The sequence below is a fragment of the Oncorhynchus masou genome, chromosome 28 (genome assembly GCF_036934945.1).
Source record: "Oncorhynchus masou masou isolate Uvic2021 chromosome 28, UVic_Omas_1.1, whole genome shotgun sequence".
NCBI lineage: Eukaryota > Metazoa > Chordata > Actinopteri > Salmoniformes > Salmonidae > Oncorhynchus > Oncorhynchus masou.
Genome location: NC_088239.1, coordinates 49,338,828 through 49,364,528, shown reverse-complemented (window position 1 = coordinate 49,364,528; position 25,701 = coordinate 49,338,828). Strand labels below are relative to the sequence as shown.

Below are 25,701 nucleotides of genomic sequence, written 5' to 3'. Positions count from 1 at the left end.
CTACCATTCCAGTGTTTTACTTGCTATATTGTATTTACTTCGCCACCATGGCCTTTTTTTGACTTTACCTCCCTTCTCACCTCATTTGCTCACATTGTATATAGACTTATTTTTCTATTGTATTATTGACTGTATGTTTGTTTTACTCCATGTGTAACTCTGCGTTGTTGTATGTGTCGAACTGCTTTGCTTTATCTTGGCCAGGTCGCAATTGTAAATGAGAATTTGTTCTCAACTCGCCTACCTGGTAAAATAAAGGTGAAAAAAATGGTGCTTGACTGCCGTTGTAAGGTCAGAACGCTCAAACCCTACTCCTCGGGCCGAGCGTCCAGTGTGCGCTCCGAGAGCGAAACGCTCTGACTTTACAAACGGACAATGACTACGCTCTGAATTTACGAGCGGACTCTGGCACTCAAGGTTGGATTTAAGAACACACCCGAAGTCGTAAAATGTCTAACTAGTAATTTGTTACGCTAACTAGCTAGCAAGAGGTTGCATAGCAACAGCATCAACTTCCGGTAGACCGGCGAAGAGCTCGTACGCTCAACTGAAAGGATACTGTTCCGTTTACAGTATACTCAAATTAAATTATAGTATGTAGTATATACTCATTAAATATGTAGAATTCAGTATGTTAGTATGGGTATTCGAACACGGCGCCAGTGATCAACTCCTGCAGCATGTTTTGTAGTTGTCATGGTAACAATTTACTCGTTCCGTCAACAAAATCGCCGGAGAGACTCCTCGTCAAGGTCCATGAAACAGTTGGGAAACTTGATGGGATGCAGGACAAATAGAAATATCTGGCTGGGAAGAAGCTTGTTTTGTATCCAAGTATGTTGGCCAGTCAGACTAGAAATAAACCACAATGTCGCGAGTTTAAGGGACCAACACCTCATTCAGTGGCTGTGGTAAGTTCAGCACAAACTCTGTGGCTCGTTAACGTTAGTATCCTAGCTAGTAAGAAACCTACCGCAAGCTAACGTTAGCTGGCTAACGTTAATACGCGTCACTACATGTTGTACATTGCTAAACAAACGTATTGTTTTGTAAAATTAGAGAGTAAGCATATCTGGCAATTATTTTTTTTTATGTTTTTTTTTCCTGACCCCAGTTGACCTGGGTAGGAAAACTGGCCCCTAGTTGTACTGTAACCATATAGATTCCCGTGTGACAGTTCTGTACAGTGTTTCAGTTAAAGCAAATAACTACAGTAGGGCTTGGAGTTTTCCTTGGCCAGGTCACTTGGTCAGGAGAATCTGCTGCCTCCCATAAACATAATTACTAAACCCTCACCAACCTTTTCCAGAGGGCAAGGTTCCCATCATCCAGGCCTCCAGACTACCTCATCCTGGAGAGAAGGAAACAGGAGGAGGCCCGGGACAAGGTGTTGGAGTTCACCAAGTACCAGAACACCTGTGACCTTAAGACGCGCTGGGAGAAGAACTCTGACCGGCGCATTGTGTTGGGAACCATTGAGAGACGGGTCAAAGATGCCATTGGGCAGTATCAGATGACCATCAATGAGAGGAGGGATAGGTCTGTGACAAAGCTTTCGGTTGAGTTCCTATAACAGCTGATCATATTTTTTCAATAGAGGTATTTCAATTACTCCATGTCTGTCTATCACCCCTGTCTCCCTTAGACTGCATGATATGTTGGAGGCAGAGGAGAAGGAACTGCTGAGAGAAATGGAGACCAAGAAGGAGACAGTACTGGAGAGACAAGCCAAGATGCGAGAGAGAGCCAAGTTACTGCGAGAGAGGAGGGAGAGTGAAAGACTAAGTGTGGTTGAAGACAAGCTTGAACAGCTATTCAGGTAGAGAGAACACCTAAAGGGTTGCAGACAATGTTGCAGCTTTATTTTCTATGTGTGTGTCTATACAAATAGATTTTTTAAATGGACCAATTTCAGAGAGCAGAGTGAGGAGCTCCGGACTGAACAGACTCGGCGCAGGCAGGACGAAATTTGCACAGAGCGGGCTGCGCAGCTATGTACACGGCAGGTGACGCAGCGGCAGAAAGAGGAGGAGGAGCAGCTCTTTGCTCAGCTGTGGGAGAGCGACCGGCGAGCCAAGGAGGAGCGGGAGGGCCAGGATGCGCAGAGGCAACGCCAGAGTAACTTGCAGCAGCTGGTCTACCTGCGCATCCAGATGGAGGCTGCCGAGCAGCAGAGAGAACAGGCCAAGCAGCTCAAAGAGGAAGAGGCCCTGCTACTGGTAGGCAAATTCAGCCTGTAACTGAGATGCTTCTCTCTGTGTCTGTGTGGGTTTCTGCTTTGTGATCACTAATTGAGCATTGAGCCCTCTCTGTTTTTCTCTGTGTGTGTCCCAGAGGGAGCAGAGAGAGATGTTGCATCTGGAGGAGCAGAGAGAGCACCGTCATAAGCTCCAGGGTCAGGAGAGCCGGCGCAAGCTGCTCGATCACTCTCTGAGGCTGAAGATGAAGCGCCAGGCCAGGGAGCAGCAGGACGAGCTGGCCCTGGACATGAGCATGCTCGAGCAGCTGCTGACGGAGGAGAGAGATGAGAAACAGGGCAAGGTCACGAGGAAGGTGGGAAAGTGGAGTCGTATTAGCATGTTAAATTACCACATTGTCACTATTTGGCACACAAAGAAATCATATGAAACTTTAAGTGGCAGATGATAACTGACTGTGCGTGTGTGTACCACAGCTTGAACTGCGAGAGGAGCAGAGTAGGTACCAGCAGTACCTGGCCGATCAGCTTGAGGAGCAGAAGAGACAGGAGGTGGAGACAGAGAAGCTGATCGAGGCAGAGCTAAAGCAGACCTGGGCCCGGAGGGCAGAGCAGTGTCACAAAGAGAAACAAGCCAGGGATAGGCTGATGAAGGATGTGATGGACACACGCCGCCTGCAGATCCAGGAGAAATGTAAGAAAGCGGAAGAGAGGGAAGCAGATCTGTCACTTGGGCAGGTCCTCTGTGACAGTGCAGTTGATTTACAGTTTACAATGAATCGTTTATATCACAAGTCATATTTTAAATGGGATGTGGTCTCATGGTGTGTGTGTGTGCTTGTGTATTTGTGCTTCTTCTTTAGTGGATTTGAACAAGCAGAAACAGGCTCAGCTGGCCGAGGAGAGAGACGAGCTAAACAAAACCATACAGGAGAACAAACTGCTGGATGAGAGAGAGAAAAATCGGTATGTGTAACGGATGTGAAACGGCTAGCTTAGTTAGCGGTGCGCGCTAAATAGCGTTTCAATCGGTGACGTTACTTGCTCTGAGACCTTGAAGAAGTGGTTCCCCTTGCTCTGCAAGGGCCGCGGCTTTTGTGGAGCGATGGGTAACGATGCTTCGTGGGTGACTGTTGTTGATGTGTGCAGAGGGTCCCTGGTTCGCGCCCGGGTATGGGCGAGGGGACGGTCTAAAGTTATACTGTTACATTGGTGCCGTGACCCGGATCACTGGTTGCTGCGGAAAAGGAGGAGGTTAAAAGGGGGGTGAGTGTAACGGATGTGAAACGGCTAGCTTAGTTAGCGGTGCGTGCTAAATAGCGTGTGCAGAGGGTCCCTGGTTCGCGCCCGGGTATGGGCGAGGGGACGGTATAAAGTTATACTGTTACATATGCATAGTGTGATCAAAGATTTTGACATGCGTCATCTCACAGAAATACACAATCATTTGACCCTTTTTCCCACACAGCAGTAGTCTTCACAATTAATACATATCTCTGCTTTCCTCTCCCAGTCTGAAACAGGGCTGTCAGGAGTTCCAGACAGACCTGCTGGCCCAGATGATGTACCAGCAGCAGTTGCGTGATGAGCGGAGATCTCAGACAGAGCAGGAGCACCAGCAAGGCCTGGTCTACCAGGAGCAGTACAACAGGAAGATGCAGGAGATCCTCTCCAGGCCTACCTCACACACCAGGGCTGTCCACCCCTTCAGGAGAACCTCTTCCACTAACCCACAGGGACAGTTTAGCTTGGAGTAACCTAGCATGTGAAGTAAAGCAAATGCATTTATGGCCTGGCTCGACAGGAAACACATACTTTCGTAATTCAGACAACATACACAAAAACAAATCTCTAAAAACCATACACTCACACGCCTAATCCTGTCTTACCTCACAAACATACATCTCCGGCAAGTGCTTTATGTGTAATCCTCTTAAGACAAATCCGAAATTAGCTGTCCCAAGTTTCTCAGAAAATGGCTAATGGATATTAAATGCAAATAAAATAAGTTTATTAATCATATTTTTGATTTCAGAAAATGTTTCCATTTTGCTCCATGGAAGAGTGCTATATTGCAAACATTGATGGAGGATATCCCCAGGAACAAAGCTGTTCATATTTTGTTCAGTAGGTAGCGCTGAAAATGTATTTTTTCAGTTCAATTTCAGGAACTCTTTATGAGCACGTTGTTGGTATATTAAATGTACCTAATTTAAGGATAAGTCGATTTTCAATTGAATAATATTACTGTGGAGGTGGAGGCCTGCCTGCATACACTTCAAGAAAGCAGTGACTTTCTGGATTTCATTACAATGTAATGTAATATCACGTGATGGCAAACATAACGTTGTTGGATAATTCAGGGATAAAGTCTGAAATACATTGTGTCATGAGCATAAGTTGCTTTCTCTGGATATAGTTACAGCAAGTGAAGGCAGAGAAAGATACAAGAAAAACTATCTGGTCGAGTGTGAAAGTGTGTGTGTGTGTGTGTGTGTGTGTGTGTGTGTGTGTGTGTGACATTTAAGATAATGCATCATGTGCTATATAAATCTACCAAGCGAAAATGAGATGTGCCTGTATTTAGCATGTTTAAATAAGGCATGTTTTAGTGGTGCCAAAAATAAGAATTGGGCTAAAAGCTTATTGTATCACCCAACTCGACAAACTGGATTTTAGTGTCATACTGCCATTAAGTCTATTATGCTTAGACTCATCGCATGGCACATACCTGTAGGTAGTTGAGCAGGTGGTAGGAATTCAGTGGTTAGTCTGGCTGAGTTACCAGAACAGGTTGTTAGTGGCATGTCAAAGCATTGAGTCCTATTATCTCAGTGTCATTTCCCAAAGCAACCCATGGTGTTAGCCCCAACGTTTGGACCACCTGCTGTGGAATGAGGCATACACAACTCTCCAAACGGATTGCTGTGGAAAATATTTCACAAGCACTAACTGAGTAATCTCTATCCTCTTTGTAACCGACTGTTTTAGGTCCATTTCATAATAACACAAACCCTTTTCCATACAAACCCTTTTACTTATCTGTGCTAGTTATCAATACTACTGTAGTTCAATGTGACCTTCAGTGGAAAGTATACAGTACAAATTGTAGAATGTTGAAAAATAATTGTGTATTCTTGTACAAGGCATGGATTGACATTTGGAAACTAAATGAGCAAATAGCACATTACTAGTAATTTTCCTTGTGACCTGTTCCATCTGTGATCTCTGTTTTCTTTATTTAAAAAAATGATATATATTTCACCTTTATTTAACCAGGTAGGCTAGTTGAGAACAAGTTCTTATTTGCAACTGCGACCTGGCCAAAATAAAGCATAGCAATTCGACACACAACAACACAGAGTTACACATGGAATAAACAAAACATACCATCAATAATACAGTAGAAAAAAATTAAATAAAAAGTCCATGTACAGTGAGTGCAAATGAGATAAGATAAGGGAGTTAAGGCAATAAATAGGCCATGGTGGCGAAGTAATTACAATATAGCAATTAAACACTGGAATGGTAGATGTGCAGAAGATGAATGTGCAAGTAGAGATACTGGGGTGCGAAGGAAGATAAATACAGTTTGGGGATGAGGTAGATTGATAGGCTTATTACATATGGGCTATGTGCAGTGATCTGTGAGCTGCTCTGACAGCTAGTGCTTAAAGCTAGTGAGGGAGATATGAGTCTCCAGCTTCAGTGATTTTTGCAGCTCGTTCCAGTCATTGGCAGCAGAGAACTGGAAGGAAAGGCGACCAAAGTAGGAATTGGCTTTGGGGGTGGCCAGTGAGATATACCTGCTGTAGTGTGTGCTACAAGTGGGTGCTGCTATGGTGACCAGTGAGCTGAGATAAGGTGGGGCGTTAATAAAAAAATGAAAATTGAATGGGTGGAATCTATTTTGACTGTGCCCACATACTTTTCAGATTCCATATAGCAGCCTGGTAGGTGAAGTCAATCAACACCCCATACCTGCAGAAGGAGTGGTTTGGGAGTGTAGTCATGGCATGATATTGGAATGGATTTTTTTCTTCTTTCAAGCCTGCCTTCTGCTAACGCTAAGGCTTAAATAGCCTACTGATAATAATGTCTTGAGAACAGTATGATCTGGAACATGGAATAATCACAGCTACCTCTGAATAGAGTAGCAGAATCTTCTACCACATACAGTATCTAAGGACTATAACGCCATAATGAAAAGGCAAGTGAAGGAACATAGCAACATAATGAAGAGACAAGAGGGGAAGATTGACCATGAACTTTACTGCAAGGTAACATACTACTGCTGTAGACCTACAGTGCATGTTGTATTTTGTGATATTGTTGATCATAGTGGGACTAAATGCAGAACAGGATGTATAAATGATGCTGTGTTTTCCAAAGTCTAATTTCCCAAAATAATGTAACCTTGCAGCTGTCATGGACATAAAACTTCAAATTTTAAGCATGACATTTTTATAGGCTTCAGGTACCAATCTAGTTCCTGTCACAGATTGTACTACTACAATCAAAGATAACACTCTGACGTGTTAATGCTTGCCTTGAACTAAGATACTAGGTCCACTGAGTTCAGGAAATCATAGTAATTGATTATCCATACCTTTGCTTTTCAGAATGATTTTGTGGGGTGGAGCAAAAAGTTGCGTTAATTTCATTAAGATTCCTAAAATGTGCCAAGATAAAACATATAATAGCCAAACATATAGGCGTATATTAGAAGTGTTCAACTTAACATTATGACCTAAACCCATAATTGGACCTACCACTCCACAGTCCAACATGGTATCCCCACTGTAATGTTCGTTCTAATTTAGAGCTGGAATAAAATTGTAGTGCGCTGATGAGCCAGTTGGGGTCTCGTGCGGTACTTCGGTACAGCCTGAGCTATTGCCAGTCAACATGACTTGAGTCCATGGATACGACGGGGAGGATCTAAAGGGAAGCTATTGATAAACTATTTATAGTTTATGTATTTGCACTTATAACCTACTGGGGCTGGCTACCCATATCCAGTCGTCATTCGTTGGCGTTTTTCATTATTGAGTAATATTAGGGGGATCAAGCAAAACTGAGTTGTTACGCAACTCATCCACGTGAAGACACCTGCCGTTCGTGACCAGGAAAGGGGTCGGAAGTGGCTAACATATTTAACTCAACCCTGGACGACGACACTCGGGAATATGACGACGAATTAAACTTCTAATTAGATGAAAAAACTTTACGGGATTATCAACAATCATGAGATATTGTCATTTATAAAACGCTGAAGTGACTTTTCAGTTTTCGTTGATAGTGTTGAACCATGTCCGTAAACGAGTTATATTCAAAGGTGAGTGATTTGTACAGTAATTGATTCTTTATATATACTTCTTTCTCCAGTCCAGGTCCTTTTGTTATTGCATAATTATTGTGGCAACCTCTTGGGCGACCACATCTAAAGAGGGTGTAATTGTAGAATTCGCCATTGTAGCCAGTTTCCTGCATGGATGGCATGTATTTTAATGCAGGCGTAATGACAAGTGTTCAGGAAGAAATCGAGCGCCAGCCATCCCAGTTCTGCTGGCTCGGATGTCATTGCAGCTCGTCTGGCAGGTGCACGAGCAAGTTTAGTTTCGGTCTGGTATCGGTGTTCGGTTGTAGTTTACTGTTGTCTTCTAGCCTTGTGAGCTACTGCTGGACCTAGTTGTGGCCATAATAGTAAAATCATACATTTTCAATACTGACTCGTCTTAAGATAAAATAACTTATGTTATCTTTATTAAAGGATAGTGAGTCAAAGCATTCATAATCTGATTGTACAGTATCTCCCAGGCGACAGTGAGTTTTGAACATGGGATAGATAATTGCAAACAAATTATACTGAAGCTGCTTTGTGAAGAGGGTCAAAAGAGGTGCTTTAATCATGGATTGATTGAATATTCTATTTCTGGTGGGAACATGCTTTATGCAGTAACACAGGCTTGTTCCCAATCCTCAAAAAGGACTTTAGTTTTTGATATACCCCTACCCGAGGTATAACAAAGCACAACCATCCCCCCCCCATATCTCGAAGGTCTCTCATATATGAAATGGATGGTGGTACAAAAATATATAAAAAGGCAGCAGACTGCTTGGCATGGCAACGCCAAGTATTTATTCCAAGTCACAAGCCTCTGAGGATCAATGAGGCAACTGGGAGGCAACAACAGGAAAGATAATCTAACCCTGGACTCTGACACGTCTTCCTAGCTCTACAACTTGCCCCCACAGTGGTATAACTTGCACCTCCAGGATTGGGCTCTTAAATCACCTCCTTATCATTTAGAAGTGAGCTTTGATTCATTGCTAGTCTAATATGTCTGCCTGAATCTAACATGACCTTTTGCTGGCTCACTGCATTTCTGATGTTTATTGGGGTGTTCTGGTGCACTCTTATCCTGCTTGGTTTGAGCTGGCACATTGCTTCTTCCAGACTTTCATGTCCACCATCCTGGCCATCTGCCTTGGAGTTGCTGTATATCTTGACTTGGTGCCAGTTATGGTGTACCACACATAAACAAGCTCATAAGGCAGGTGTTCACTACAATGAACCGACACAACCTGACAAGAAATGCCATAAACCTATTGGGCCTTCACTTGCCATCCTGGATCTCCCAGAACTGTCCATGATAGGCCCAATCCACTATCAGTCCTTCCCTCATGTAGTTACTAGAGACAGACACACCATGGAACTGGACTGCCACATGTCAGGAGGCCATTCAACAGCAAAAATGCCATCTGGACATTGCTGGCGTTCATTGTCCTCATATGTACCTACTGTATTTGGCTACCAACCATGGCTGGCCAAGCCATGTGATACCTGAACTGTACTCACTTGTGAAGAAGGGCCTTTTATGCTGAGATGAATCATCTTTTGGTCTGGGAAATCCCAACATCCCTATAAGGACATATGTCATTTATGGCAAATGAGGAACCTTAGGATGGTAAAACTTGCTGTATGTGATCATTTATGGTGGCTGGGGATTGACTATGAGAGTGGTCTTTGTGGGTCATGCTTAGTCTGCTCCACCTCCTCTGCAACCCTTTTACTGTCCATCAAATCCCAGGGATCGTCTTCAAATGTATGTGTGTGTGGAGCTTTGCTATGTCCCTCACAACCAATGCTTCTTAGTCATGGTCTATGTGGCGCAGTGGTCTAAGACACGGCATCTCAGTGCAAGAGGCGTCACTACAGTACCTGGTTTGAATCCATGCTGTATCACATCTGGCCTTGATTGGGAGTTCCATAGGGCGGTGAACAATTGGCCCGGCGGCATCCAGGTTAGGGTTTGGCTGGGGTAGGCTGTCGTTGTAAATAACAATGTGTTCTTAACTGACTTGCCTAGTTAAAGGTTAAATAAGTTTAAAAAAATAGCTACACTCTAACTGACCTCTAAATATAAGTCACCCTCACAGGTTCTGTCATTCTACATCTCCTACTTGTTGTGCCCCAGTGGCTAATCAATGCCAACCACCCACAGATAATATCGGTGAAATTATCATCCTACCTGACTTCCAAAGGAATTTAAAGAAATATGTAGGACTTGACCTGCAGGACATTTTGCCACATTCAACATATAAAAAACCACACCTACAGGCCAATTAGTCATTGGAAAGATCTAAAGGCAAGTCTGTTTTTGACAGCCCTTTCACAGACTTTCCTTCACAACCAGACAACCAACCATTCCACTACTGATGTATCCCCAGCAACATTCAGGCTGGGATAAAATTCCAGTTAGTCAATGCAACTCTGGGATGTTGGCCTTCTAGGCAGAGTTGCAAAGAAAAAGCCATATCTCAGACTGGCCAAGAAAAAGATTACAATGGGCAAAAGAACAGACACTGGACAGAGGAACTCTGCCGAGAAGGCCAGCATCCCATACTGTTGAGACTGGTGTTTTGCGGGTACTATTTAATGAAGCTGCCAGTTGAGGACTTGTGAGGCGTCTGTTTCTCAAAGTAGACACTCTAATGTAGTTGTGCACCGGGGCCTCCCACTCCTCTTTCTATTCTGGTTAGAGACAGTTTGCTCTGTTTTGTGAAGGGAGTAGTACAAGTCATTGTTTTCAGTTTCTTGGCAATTTCTTGCATGGAATAGCCTTAATTTCTCAGAACAAGAATAGCCTGACACGTTTCAGAAGGTCATTTGTTTCTGGACATTTTGAGCCTGTAATCGAACCAACAAATGCTGATACTCAACTTGTCTAAAGAAGGCCAGTTTTATTGCTTCTTTAATCAGACAACAGTTTTCAGCTGTGCTAACATAATTGCAAAAGGATTTTCTAATGATCAATTAGCCCTTTAAAATTATAAACTTGGATTAGCGAACACAGGAGTGATGGTTGCTGATAATGGGCCTCTGTATGCCTATGTAGATTATTATTTTTTTAAAGCAGCCGTTTCCAATTACAATAGTCATTTACAACATTAATAATGTCTACACTGTATTTCTGATCAATTTCATGTTATATTAATGGACAATTTTTTTTTTGCTTTTCTTTCAAAAACGAGGACATTTCTAAGTGACCCCAAACTTTTGTACGGTAGTGTATACACTACTAGAGTAGCTGTTTTATTACGGTTGCTTTCCTGTTACTTGGTTATGATACTGTGTGATGTGTGTGTGTGTGTGTGTGTGTTGTGAAAGCTTGTTATTATATTTTAAGGTTTTGCCCCTTGTTGAAATGAATGAGATTAAAACATGAACACACATTGTGGCTATTCAAACACAACAGAGGCATGACAGTGCCACTCATTGTCCTTGATATACCAAGAGCCTTATGAAACCATTTCAAAGACAGAATAACACAATCAAAATGAACAAGGGCTATTTATATGGAGGCTAAGGTGTTTGAGGGTAATCAACATGTTGGCCATGTTGAATTCAGAATACAATTGATTCAGAATTAGGAATGAGGGTTGTAAACAATTGTGAATAAATGCCTCCCATTTACAAAATTCGTATTTGCAGGTGACTTAACCTTGATCAAATGTTATTATGGCAGCCATAATTATATTTTTGGATTTGAGGCTAAATATAATCTGTGATTGCCCCTTTGACCTAATTGCAATCCTTTAAGGAACCTTGGACCCCAAAAGTTTGTATATTGATGTTTGTTGTTTTCCTTAGAGCCAATTACAATAGCCACAACATCAAAGAATGTGTAACTGTATGTCTTTTTTTCAGGCAGGACCATACAGCAATGAATGAGAGCAAATTTGACATGGAAAATGTTCCATTGAACAGCTACCAAAACGTGAAGTTTCATAATATTTGTATATCTGATATTGCCGTCTATTGTATCTCTGTGTGTTTACAGGTCTACATTGCACAAGATGCTTTAACATATGCTAATGTTTGTTTCGGTATGTAGGGCAGATAATTGTCTCCTTCTATTCCAAATTCTAGCAATATCAGAGTTTGCAGTACTGGGTTACAGGAGTCACCCCCCTCCCCTCAGCCAGGCAGGCATTATTCTTTACTGTTTGAGTTAAGGTGATGTCACAACATCTATCAATTTAACCACTTTTTCTATAAAACTTTTGTATACAACCATCCATTTCATATATTTATAGGAGACCTTTAGAGATATGGAAAAATGTGGTTGTTTTGTTATACCTTGGGTAGGGTTATGTAAAACATTTTGGGGGCCTTGTCACTAGCCTATTTTCCAATACTGGGGGCCCACAGTTGAATGAGCATGCAACAATAACTTGAACGGACACCATTACACACATTACAGACAAATGATGGGTTACTGGCCTACTCTGACATAGATTGTTGTGTAAAATTAGTACTTTGAATTTATACTTTGTATTTTGTTCCAATTGTTATGAAACATTATATTTTTTTTGTGGTGTAGGCCTATGTGTTGATTAACCTAGAAGATGTGTGTACACCACTGGAATGACTCATTTCAGGAAGAAACTTAGCCCAATGAAAGACACTAACTGCCTTCAGCGCCTAGTGACGATAGTGTCTTCTGGCCGGGGGAGTTTTTTAAGAGCCCTGATGCTTGCTCTAAACATTAACACTCATCGCTTGCGGCACAGTTTTGGAAACATAAGGAACGTGTCTTTCATATCAGCGAGAAATAATAATAATTTAAAAAAAGGGTTAGGGTTCCTACATGGCCATATTTCCATGTTACAGTGCTTGTTTATGGGAAAACAGATGTAAGACGACCTGTGCTAATTAGCTATCTACGTCTCTGAACACCTGCGTGCAAATGGAAGACAGACGCCACAAACGTGTTGTCACTGATTAAATACTGTCGGCTGCAACTGTGTTAAAACAGTGTACAGTTAGTGTGTTTTGCATTTGTGAAATTATTTTGATGTGATATGAAAGTAAAAGGATTTCTTTTTTTAGAACCATACCGATATCGATTCACTTTTATATGGAGTATTTGGCTGTTTTGGCTGCCAGAGCCAATTCACCTTTTAAACAGAACATGTAAGGTCCTTGGACTATAAGGAGTAACATTAGGCTCCTTTAGTCTAGAAGAAACCTAGCCAAACTATTGAGAAAGAGATGTCTTTTGAAGTGTGGAGTTATACATTGCAGGTGTTATTGGATAGAGAACAGAATCAGGTTACACACATTATTTGTCACTAATCATCCATGACTCAAAATCTAGTTTCACATTCCTCTGCAGAAATGACAAAAAACAAAGCTGCATTGTTGTTTATTTTAGAACTCTTGCATTTAGTTGAGGTGTTCCTTTTACTCAACTTTTGACTTGTTGAGTGAATGGCTGTTACAGTTCTCTGTCCAAACATATTGTTCTATTTATTTACTAGTTACTTCCCTCTGTCTCTCATTTGTTTACTCAGGGACAGACCAGTCAAACTTTGTCCCGTGAATAATTAACTTAGTCTGACAGATGTCAAACCTTTTTCTTAATGTTTTCCTTTGTGTATCGTTAGTAAAAATAGGACTTGTGACATCATTGTAAAACACTAAAGACACACCTGTAGGCATTGTCATCTGAGTATTTCTCCTCTCTAGTCATTCCTACTTGGTGCTTTCATCCGTGACCTTTTAACTTGCATTGTGTGACATCTCTATGAAATATTCTACCCTGTCTGTGAATAATATTGTATAAGAAGATTCTTTGTCATAATTCTGTCTCGCTGGGCCAGTTCAAAGTCTTCTGATTTAGGAATCCATTTAGCTTTTAGATTTAGTTTTGATACTGGATTGCAGTACAGTAACAGTCCTCAAATTGCACTCCTCAGTTAATAAGCTATTATCTTCCTGGTCCATCCTACTCACACTCTCTGCAGCCCCCCCCCCCCCCAACATGAAGCCCAGTAATCCAGAATAAAGACAAATCCTACGATTCCATCTGTTTTGTGATCAACGGCTGTACCAGATGGCACACAGATTCTTTTTTAGCTTACTATGTTGTGGTCAAAACACAGATTCAGCATGTGTCGTCTATCTACTATCTACCTTGCATTATGTACATAACCTGTAGATGTTGTGATGTCATTGCAGACCTATAGTAATTACGCCTTCCCTCTGACTGTGTGTTTGGTCTGCTGGTGGAATGTTGTTTCTTTGTGTTTAGTCAGGCTGTGGGCCTTCTAGAGCGGGATTATTTGGAGTCGCCACTAACCCCTTCCAGTTTGGGCCTTGGAGTGAATGTAGCCTAAACCTGCCCTCTGTTTTTAGTGGATTCCTAAATCATGACCAATACCTACAGTTGAAGTCGGAAGTTTACATACACCTTCGCCAAATACATTTGAACTCAGTTTTTCACAATTCCTGACATTTAATCCTTGTAAAGATTCCCTGTTTTAGGTCAGTTAGGATCACCACTTTATTTTAAGAATGTGTAATGTCAGAATAATAGTAGAGAATTATTTATTTCAGCTTTTATTTCATTCATATTCCCAGTGGGTCATAAGTTTACATACACTCAATTAGTATTTTGTAGCATTGCCTTTAAATTGTTTAACTTGGGTCAAACGTTTCAGGTAGCCTTCCACAAGCTTCCCACAATAAGTTGTGTGAATTTTGGCCCATTCCTCCTGACATAGCTGGTGTAACTGAGTCAGGTTTGTAGGCCTCCTTGCTCGCACACACTTTTTCAGTTCCCGACCACAAATTTTCCATAGGATTGAGTTCAGGGCTTTGTGATGGCCATTCCAATACCCTGACTTTGTTGTCCATAATCCATTTTGCCACAACTTTGGAAGTATGCTTGGGGTCATTGTCCATTTGGAAGACCAATTTGCAACCAAGCTTTAACTTCCTGACTGATGTCTTGAGATGTTGCTTCAATATATCCACCTAATTTCCCTTCCTCCTGATGCCATCTATTTTGTGAAGTGCACCAGTCCCTCCTGCAGCAAAGCAACATGATGCTGCCACCCCCGTGCTTCACGGTTGGGATGGTGTTCTTCGGCTCACAAGCCTCCCCCATTTTCCTCCAAACATAGCGATGGTCATTATAGCCAAACAGTTATATTTCTGTTTCATCAGACCAGAGGACATTTCTCCAAAAAGTACAATCTTTGTCCCCATGAGCAGTTGCAAACCGTAGCCGTGGCTTCTTCCTTGCTGAGCGGCCTTTCAGGTTATGTCGAAATAGGACTTGTTTTACTGTGGATATAGATACTTTTGTACCTGTTTCCTCCAGCGTCTTCACAAGGTCCTTTGCTATTGTTCTGGGATTGATTTGCACTTTTCGCATCAAAGTACGTTCATCTCAAGGACACCGAACGCGTTTCCTTCCTGAGCGGTATGACGGCTGCGTGGATCCATGGTGTTTATACTTGCGTACTATTGTTTGTACAGATGAACGTGGTACCTTCAGGCATTTGGAAATTGCTCCCAAGGATGAACCAGTCTTGTAGAGGTCTGCAATTATTTTTCTGAGGTCTTGGCTGATTTCTTTTGATTTTCCCATGATGTCAAGCAAAGAGGCACTGAGTTTGAAGGTCGGCCTTGAAATACATCCACAGGTACACCTCCAATTGACTCAAATTATGTCAATTAGCCCATCAGAAGCTTCTAAAGCCATGACATCATTTTCTGGAATTTCCAAGCTGTTTAAAGGCACAGTCAACTTAGTGTATGTAAACTTCTGACCCACTGGAATTGTGATACAGTTAATTATAAGTGAAATAATCGGTAAACAATTGTTGGAAAAATGACTTGTCATGCACAAAGTAGATGTCCTAACCGATTTGCCAGAACTTTAGTTTGTTAACAAGAAATTTGTGGAGTGGTTGAAAAACGGGTTTTAATGACTCCAACCGAAATGTATGTAAACTTCCGACTTCAACTGTATGTGTTAATGTGGGCCTCAGAGGAATGTTATTTCTCAATTGCTTGTATCCCAGCCTATTGGTAGGCCTAAGTTTTTCCCATTTATCATTGCAATATTTGAATTGTTTGAACTCTCACCTCCCCACTTAATGTAGCAGTATTGACAAGTGCTTGTTGTTAAATGGCAGGAGTCAGCTAATGCTAAACCTCTCCATTGCAAGATGTCAGGTGATGCTGTAATTCTACTCCATACATTGTTTATTAGACATGCCAGTGCAGTACTTGCCTTTCATAAACAGGTAATAGGGTGCTGTCAGTGAGCCACTTTCAGCGCCAACATATACGTTATCTTGCAGGCTATTCTAAAAGTTTTTTTCACACATGCCCAAACAGACATTTCTTTACTCCAGACCCCAGTGTCCTAAACTCCTAAAGTATACGCTTGGCTACTGTATGTAAGAGTAGGACTGAAACACGGACCCTGTATCGTAGCTGAAGGGAAGTTAACTGTAAAAATGTAAGGCACAAAAACAGAGGAAGAAAATTGTACCATGAAGCAGGAAGTTGCTGTGATTCTCAGGAGTACAGCACATAGAGAAGCTGGTAAACAACAACCTTGGTTCTTCAGGGAATTGAGCTTAAAGCCAGGTGTGTGTCTGTGTGTTTGGTATGTGTGTTCCTCTCCCTGGGGATATATTGTCCCTCATAGGGCTTGTAACTGTAACATTACTCAGAAGCTTCACAGTAGAGTTGCTTGCCAGCCCACAAATGTCTGTCAGGGAGATACTACTGGCATAAAGCCTCAATGTCCTATGTAGGCTATTCTAAAAGGGCTCGATTCTGACTTGAGATACTGTAAGTAGACTTGACTTAACATGGACTTATGTCAAACACTGTTAAGTTAACTCAAGTCTGAATAGGGCCCAAAGTGATTAGCATTTCGTTTTGTGGTCAAATGCTACTGAAAAGGGTGACAGGTTTTTAATACCACATCTTTTGCATCATCAAGCATATCTCTTGATAATTCTCTGCATCTAGTCTGTTGCTTAGGAACATTTGTCATGTCCTTTGTACAACAAAGCACTCCAGGAAAACCTTTATTCCACCTGCCTGCCTCATGATCATGCTAGCTGACATTCTCAGCATTTTTCCCCTAACACCTAAATGTTTCTCCTTGCTTCTGTCTTTAGAGCAGGTGTAATTAGCACTCTCTTTTTCCGATAAACAGACAGGTCAAAGTTCCTGGAGGAAGGGATTATGGACGTGACTTCCTATTGGCAACAGGCAGCAGGTTTTCACCTGACGCAGTAATAATAGTCCTTGTGCTGACTGACACGCACATCCTAGCAGGGCGGGGCAATGGTAGCACTGGTGCGGAAGGATAGGACACCTGTACAGTAGCTAGCTCCATTCTCAGGGTTTGCATTTTACCTGTGTGTATTTACTTCAGCAGTTTATAAAGGGACTTTTACTGAAACTCCTCACGACCCTTCACCAATTTATCCTATAGACAAGAAGAGGATAACTTTTCACCAACTGTTATAAAGCCCATTAATAGTTCACAAAAATGACAATGGAGATTGAAGAAAAAATATTCTTTGTCTAAAAATTTGAGCCAACAGCCCAAAGGTTAGCATAGCTGTAATTTGATTAAATTTTTTAATCATTGCGACTGTTTGTAATAATATGGCCCACGAAAATTTTCAATGTTCTAGTAAGTGGATTAGTGGAACGTAAACGCACCACAATGACAAAGCAAAAACAGTTTATTTTAGAAATTTTTGCTGATTATAATTTTTTTTCCTACAACTTGATTGGAGTCCATCTGGGGTAAATTCAATTGATTGGACATGATTTGTAATGGCACACACCTCTATATATCAGGTCCTACAGTTGACAGTGCATGTCAGAGCAAAAACCAAGCCATGAGGGCAAAATAATTGTCCGTAGAGCTCAGAGACCGGAATGTGTTGAGGCACAGATCTTGGGGACCTTCAATGCTGCAGAAATGTTTTGGTACCCTTCCCCAGAACACTGGCACCCATCATACATAAATGGAAGAAGTTTGGAACCACCAAGACCCTTCCTAGGGCTGGCCGCTCCCGGCCAAACTGAGCAATGTCGGGAAAAGGGCCTTGGTCAATGATGTGACCAAGAACCCGATGGTCACTGACGGAGTTCATCTATGGAGATGGGAGAACCTCCCCTTAGGACAACCATCTCTGTAGTGCTCCACCGATTAGGCCTTTATGGTAGAGTGGCCAGACGGAAGCCACTCCTTTAGTAAAAAGCACATCACAGCCCGCTTGGAGTTTCCCAAAATGCTCCACGAGAGTCAGACCATGAGAAACAAGATTCTCTGGTCTGATGAAACCAAGATTGAACTCTGGCCTGAAAACCAATTGTCACGTCTGGAGGAAACCTGGCCCCGTCCCTACGGTGAAACATGGTGGTGGCAGCATCATGCTGTGGGGATGTTTTTCAGCAGCTGGGACTGGGAGACTAGTAAGGATCCAAGGGAAAGATTAATGTAGGAAAGTACAGAGATCATTGAAAACCTGCTTCAGAGCGCTCAGGACCTCAGACTGGGGCAAAGGTTCACCTTCCAACAGGACAACCACCCTAAGCATACAGCCAAGACAATGCAGGGGGGACTTCGGAAGAAGTCTTTGAATATCCTTGAGTGGCCCAGCCAGAGCCTGAACTTGAACCCGATCAAACATCTCTGAAGAGACCTGAAAATAGCTGTGCAGCGGTGCTCCCCATCCCACCTGACAGAGCTTGAGAGGATCTGCAGAAAATAATTTGAGAAACTCTCCAAATACAGGTGTGCCAAGCTTGTGGTGTCATACTCAATAAGGCTGTAATTGCTGCCAAGGTGCTTCAACAAAGTACTAAGTAAAGGGTCTGAATACTTATGTAAATGTTATGTTTCAGTTTATGTTGAATAAAATTGCTAAAATTTCTAAACCTATTTTTGAATTGTCATTATGGGGTATTTGTGTGTAGTTTGATGGGGGAAAAAGAATTATCAATGTTATAATAAAGCTGTAACATAACAAAATGTCTATGGGTCTGAATACTTTCTGAATGCACTGTATAAAACATTTATATTGGTTGCAAGAATTTTGTATAATAATTCAAATTAAAAAATGTGAAGTTTTTTAAATCTGGCATCGTTTTGTGCACCGATGTCATGTGCCAGTTTATCCAACTACATTTTTTACCACTACATCACTGGTTATGCTAGTGTTATAACCTCATGAGTTTAATCAGTCTTGTTGTAGGTTGGTTGACTGACGTGGATACGGGTAGTATCAGAAAGGCAAGGGAATTTTTAGACATTACGTAACAGCATGACTTCATCAGGGTCATAGGGGAAACCGGTACTGTAACTTTTTCCTCTGACGTTATTTTCTTCTCCTCTCCCTTATTTCCCTACTCGTCCCTCCTGCCACCCTTACAGGTGTACTTCCACTAACTCCACCAGACCTGTCTGGATGCTTGTTTTATGTCTCCTCTCTTTACATTAGTAGTATTTGGTTGGACTACTACTGTATCTAATGTATTGTTGCCTCTTCTCACTTATAAATCAGATTCCTGAACTCTGATCTATCTATTAGATTTCCTTCTCTTATGTTCTACATATTTGACACAGAGAATAGGGTACTACCCCTATGACAATTCTGTCAGTCCATGGCCATGAGAGAGAGAACAAACACACACACACACACACACACTAAAGACTGGTTCTCAATGTTTCCCTGTCAAGATCATAAACATCCCTGTGTAACTCCTTTGTGTCTTGTCAGCCCATCTGCAAAGCAAGCAGGACCAACACTAAGCCTGATTGAATTGACCCAGTGCAGTGGCCGATGGTAATAAAAAATAAATAAAGCAATTTCATTAGGTCTGTTGGAAAGTGTGATCAGAGGGGGAGAAAGAGGCAGGGAGTGAGCAAGAGTAGGGCTCAGTTAGTTAGTAGTCAAAGCCAGTACTAAGGGAATTTAGGCTTCTTATACCCTGTCATTACTGATCCTGTCTTTTGTACTCAATGAGGAATGGCATCACTTTTTTTTGATGACCATGGGCGACATGGTTAGTCTTCTAAATAGCACTGATTGAACAAAAATGACAATATTACTCACAACAACAGCTGTCGGTGTACAGCAAATGTCACCCATTGTCTCTTAATGTGCTTATATCCAATACCTGTAGGGTAGTCAAAGCATTACCTGTCTGTGACTATTGTCCATCAGAAGGGACATGGAGATGTGGTCTTGGCTATGGATCTTTCCCAGTATAAATTATAGTGGCACGTTGGCCATGTAATGTTAGTCTCCTATTATTTTGGCTGATGTCTGACTGCACAATCCCAACTTTTTTGCTGAGCAAACTGCTTCTTTGTGATTGAATTCTGATGAACTGTACCTGTCATCATAGAACTGTGGCCTATGATGCAGCACAAACTGCAAATCATGTCAGTTCCATTATCAAAGACATAAGGTCCTATTTGATAAAAATCGGGAACCATATTTCTTGGATAATGAGGAAATAACTTTCTGCCCAGCGAAGAAGCATTTTTTTAAAGTTTACTTTCTTTTCACAGTGGGATGGTTAGGATTGGATGAGAGGAGTGTAGAGGTAAACACTCAGCTGAGTGTCATTGAACTTGGCTTTCGAAACATGCTAGGGGCTCATTTCATTACGATCAGAGTCTTCACTAAAGTTTCACCCACGCAGCATTTGACATAGCAGAACAGACTAAATTCAAATGGCTGCCTCAAAAATATATATTTTTAAATAAGGTCACATTAATCAACAGTATATAATTGCAGATATCTGTAATGTCGTCTACTCTATCTGATCACCACCACACTATCCTATCAAATCACAATTTGTCACATGCTTTTTGTAAACAACAGGTGTAGACTAACAGTAAAATGCTTACTTACTGGCCCTTCCCAATAACGCAGAGAGAAAAATAATAAAGGTAACACAAGGAATAAATACACAATGAGTAGGAAACATGATTGATAATACGCTGTAGCAGCAGTGTGTGATGGTTCAAAGGGGGGTCAATGCAAATAGTTGCAATTTGGTTAACTATTTAGCAGTCTTATGGCTTGGGGGTAGAAGCTGTTCAGAGTCCTGTTGGTTCCAGACTTTGTGCATCGGTGCCGCTTGCCGTTCGGTAGCAGAGAGAGCAGTCAATGGTGGCTGGAGTCTTTGACCTTATTTAGGGCCTGCCTCTGACACCGCCTTGTATAGAGGTTCTAGATGGCAGTGGGGCTCAGCCCAAGTGATGTACTGGGACTTACGCACTACCCTCAGTAGAGCCTTGCGGTCGGATGCCAAGCAGTTGCCATACAAAGCAGTTATGCAGCCAGTCAAGATGCTCTCGATGGTGCCGCTGTAGAACCTTTTGAGGATCTGAGGGCCCATGCAAATGGTTTTAATCTGTGGATCTGTTGGGTCGGTATGTGAATTGTAGTTGGTCCAGGGTGTCTGGGATGATGGTGTTGATGTGAGCAATGACCAGCCTTTCAAAGTATTTAATCGCTACGTGTGTGTGAGTGCTACAGGGAAAAAGTAATTTAGACTGGTTACCTTTGCGTTCTTGGGCAGAGGAACAATGGTGGTTTGCTTGAAACATGTAGGTATTATAGACCGGGTCAGCGAGAGGTTGAAAATGTCAGTGAAGACAATTTCCATTTTCGCTGGCATGCTCGGAGTACGCGTCCTGGTAATCCATCTGGCCCCGCAGCCTTCTGAATGTTAACTGTTTTAAAGGTCTTACTCACATCCGGAACAGCTGGTGCTTTCATTAACTTATTAGTGTCACGTTCTTTGAATGTGGCAGCTTTAGCCTTTAGCTCAGTTCGTATGTTGCCTGTAATCCATGGCTTCTAGTTGGGATATGATGTACGTACGGTCACTGTGGGGACAATGTTGTCCGATGCACTTATTAATGAAGCTGGTGACTGATGTGGTAAACTCCTCAATGTTGTCGGAAGAACCCAGGAACAAATTTCTGTGCTAGCAAAACCGTCCTGTAGATTAGCATCTGCTTAATCGAACCACTTCTGTATTGAGCGGGTCACTTCCTGTACTTCCTGTTTTGAGTTTTTGCTTGTAAGCAGGAATCAAGGTTAGTTGGTCATCAAGTATTGTGATTCTGATGACTTCTGTATGAACCACGTCTAAGGACAGGATAGATTGGTTCTGTTTAGGAGGGTGATGAATATGTTTTGACGGCAGAAAGGAGTGGTGTCATGGATCTAGGCGAGGACACTTCAGGATAAATGAGGCTGCTTCATATGCGTTCAGGATTGATGTTTGTTTCCGAAGTGAAGAATGGGTTGGAAAAGTGTGTGTGTGTGTAGGCTATTGTATGTGTGCTGATGTTTTAGGAGGTGGGTAGGACCGGGTGTAGCATCGCATCAGAAGTCTTTAGCAAAAAGACTCCTTCACAAAGCTCTCTATCCATCTCGGTTCCACGTTCATTTGGCACTGTCTTATTGTCCTTTCTTCAAACAGTGATGGGCTGAAGTGAGATTGCGCCCGCTGCGCTACTTATAAAGTTATTTATTTTGGATTTCAACTCAGTTGTTGAAGAGTTTGAAATTTGGAGAATGTTTAGTCACCTCTATGTTTAGCTGTCTTTTGCTCACATTGGCAGAGGAGCTTGGCTTTAGTCTATGATGGTACATAATTAAAGATGGTTTGATCAGGACCTAGCAAGAACACTGCCCTCAAACGCCTTAGCACACCATGGGAGAGAGACATGAAAGATTAGGAGAGAAAAATCAACTGCAGAGAGAACACCTGCCCTCACTTCTGTGGCATGAAAATAGATTTTTCGCCAAGTGATTTCCCCTTTGGCTTTTATGTAAGTCTGGCAAGAATTGATTACTTGTATAAATATGTTGGAAAATAATCCTTAATGTTCATGATCTCCTGAATGCCTTAGTTTATGAAACAAACTCATAATTTTACATTTGAGTGTCAACAAAAAATGTGTCTTACATCCAGTCTAAGCACCAGGGTTCTTAATAAAGGCGTACACTACTCCTACTCCTCATCCGGCCTACTGTATGTTAGGCATAGCCTACATACCATAAGTCCGTATGTTTGGCCTGCTTTGTTTATATTGTTTTTTCTGGGTCAATCCATGGGCCGTGGGACATGTAGAGGTCCTTTGTGATGGTCATTGAATGAGACAGGTGCAGTCAGAGGGCCAGCCCCCCCCCCTCAATCTCTAAATGGATTTATAAGGAGGAGAATCAGCCCCTGAATTCATAACTTCAGAATTACGAGAGAGCCCACTCTGGAATTGTAATGTACTTAGAGTATATTGTTCCAAACTTCTTAACTACTTCACAGATATGAAACAGACAATCATAATCAGTCAAATTTCAAATTCCCAGTTTATGCTTAAAACCAACTTTAATAAGAGGTTTTTCAAATAAGTTTGATGTTTTTCCTCAAAATTCCATGACGTACAGTAAAGAATTTGACCGAATAGATGGATGCAGTTTAATGCATCATTTATATAATTAATACATAGCTAGCTAGCTGCTGGGAGGATGTCATGTCATTGGAGGAGTGGGTGAGTGACCGACCTTTTTCCCCTCATTGTTTTTCAGTGGCTACAGCTAGAGATGCAGGTGTCATTTGTTTAGCTAGCAAGAAATATGAATCGCTTTGCTAGGAATGCTGAATTTGAACGACTGTTATCCCGTTAGCATATCTCTTGCGTTCGTAAATTAACTCTGGCTATTTACTCTGATTTAAGAGCAGAGTCTGAGTGTGCCAGAGTGCACAGTAACTGATGAATTGATGAGAGCAACACCTGCTGGATATGACCAGTATCAGTAAATGTCTGCAAAAAAAAGTAATTCAATTGTTGCCAGCAGCAGAGTTAGTCACTAACGTTCTATATAACATGTAAACCGCCTAGCTCTGCTAGGGCGAGTAAAATGGTCAGAGTAAGGTCATTCTGTCATTTTGTGTCTGGAAGTAGCTAGCAAGCTAGCCACTGTGAGGAACACTAGGATCAACCCTACTCCTCGGCCAGAGCGTGAAGTGTCAATAGTGCAGTGTGCGCTCTGAACGCTCGGAATTTACAAACAATCTGACAACAGCAGGCTACTATGCGGCCAACTAGCTGAAAAGGTTTGAGTGTGTTTATCTAATGTTCCCTTGTTAGATTTTAGCTCATCTCGCTCTGGCTAGAATTAGTTGTTGATCATGTTATTGATGTGCACAGCGGAGGGAGTGAGCCTACTTTTTTCATGGGTGTTTGATCAGTAGGACAATAAGGTCCCAAATGTAAGAGGACTCTGATGGTATTTACATATTTGCAGAAATCCATTCAGGTGACTTTTGGTGAATGTGTTCTAATGATTTTAAAGTCACGCTGTTGCTCCTGCCTGTTAACACAAGAGTCCAGTTCAAAGTGAATGATGGCAGGCACATGTGGCGAATGGCTTATTTGCATAAAGGCCTACTGTAGGTCTGATTGGCTATGGCACACCAGTGGTCCTGGACAAGACAGATGTTTTTATCATGTTTTATTTACTAGTGTCTATTAATTGTCCTAACTTTTACTGTCAAATGTTAAAAAAATAATAAGAAGAAGAATAATAATAAAGGGGTCATAAACTTCCTGTGGGTGTATATGAACAGATTTTACACTGTCAGTTCACTTCTAAATGAACAAAATCTAAAAGGGTACTTTTGAGACGTTCACATTTATTCAACACTACAAATATTAATATGTGTAAATTTGTATTTCAGAATCTAGACATACTCCGTATGTCAGAAGTTATTATACTATAAGAATAACGTTAAACTATTAGAACAACAATTTTAATATTATACTGTTATATATTATGTCTTTATACTATAAGAAGTATAATGACACCAAGATGTTGTCTGTATCATGTACGGTTCACAGATGATATAGGAGGCATGTTTAGGTCTAAAAGGGTCCTAAATGGCCACTTTCATTATGATTATCCTTCCTCCCAATTAAGTTTCTATGTGAGAATTTTTTATTTAACCTTCATTTAACTAGGCAAGTCTGTTAAGAACAAATTCTTATTTACAATGGCGGCCTACCAAAAGGCAAAAGGCCTCCTGCGGGGATGGGGGCTGGGAGTAAAAATGTATCAAATATAAACATAGGACAAAACACACATCATGACGAGAGACAACAGAGCGACCTAAGACAACACCGTAACAAGGCAGCAACACATGACAATACAGCACGGTAGCAACACAACGTGACAACATGGTATCAGCACAAAACATGGTACAAACATTATTGGGCACAGACAACGGCACAAAGGACAAGAAGGTAGAGAAAACAATATATCACGCAAAGCAGCCACAGCTGTCGGAGTGTCCATGATTGAGTCTTTTGAAGAGATCGAGATAAAACTGTCCAGTTTGAGTGTTTTGTTGCAGCTCGTTCCAGTCGCTAGCTGCAGCAAACTGAAAAGACGAGCGACCCAGGGATGTGTGGGCTTTGGGGACCTTAAACAGAATGTGACTGGCAGAATGGATGTTGTATGTGGAGAATGAGGGCTGCAGTAGATATCTCAGATAGTGGGGAGTGAGGCCTAAGAGTGTTTTATAAGCATCAACCAGTGGGTCTTGCGATGGGTATACCGAGATGACCGGTTTACAGGGGAGTATAGAGTGCAGTGATGCGTCCTATAAGGGGCATTGGTGGCAAATCTGATGGCCGAATGGTAAAGAACATCTAGCCACTCGAGAGCACCCTTACCTGCCGATCTATAAATTACGTCTCCGTAATCTAGCATGGGTAGGATGGTCATCTGAATCAGGGTTAGTTTCACAGCTGGGGTGAAAGAGGAGCGATTGCGATAGAGGAAACCAAGTCTAGATTGAACTTTAGCCTGCAGCTTTGATATGTGCTGAGAGAAGGATAGTGTACCGTCTAACCATGCTCCCAAGTACTTGTATGAGGTGACTATCTCGAGCTCTAAACCCTCAGTGGTATTCTTCTTACCAAACCACATGACCTTTGTTTTGGAGGTGTTCAGAACAAGGTTAATGGTAGAGAAAGCTTGTTGGACACCAAAGAAAGCTTTGTTGTAGAGCATTTAACCTCTCTGGGATATGTGGGACAGTAGCGTCCCACCTCGCCAACAGCCAGGGAAAG

At 41.8% G+C, this 25,701-nt stretch overlaps 2 protein-coding genes across 3 annotated transcripts in view; both read left to right on the top strand.

The window, feature by feature from the left end:
• Nucleotides 1–21: 21 nt before the first annotated feature.
• Nucleotides 22–4,213, top strand: cfap53 (cilia and flagella associated protein 53). Its single transcript, XM_064943766.1, has 8 exons — nt 22–911; nt 1,310–1,539; nt 1,646–1,819; nt 1,916–2,219; nt 2,335–2,553; nt 2,675–2,891; nt 3,061–3,163; nt 3,711–4,213. Exons 1-8 carry the CDS (start codon nt 837–839, stop codon nt 3,952–3,954), a joined length of 1,566 nt encoding a protein of 521 aa, XP_064799838.1. The 5' UTR covers nt 22–836; the 3' UTR covers nt 3,955–4,213.
• Nucleotides 4,214–6,246: 2,033 nt separating this feature from the next.
• The window catches only part of LOC135517784 (unconventional myosin-Vb-like), an 80,673-nt gene continuing 61,218 nt past the window's right edge, over nt 6,247–25,701 (top strand). Inside the window, exon 1 of one of the 2 annotated variants that reach the window (XM_064942383.1) lies at nt 6,247–6,477. In XM_064942383.1, the coding sequence (XP_064798455.1) occupies nt 6,400–6,477 (78 nt within the window). In that variant the 5' untranslated portion in view covers nt 6,247–6,399. Of the gene's footprint in view, nt 6,478–7,089; nt 7,536–25,701 lie in introns of those variants that run through there. The other variant, XM_064942384.1, reaches the window with a different exon arrangement.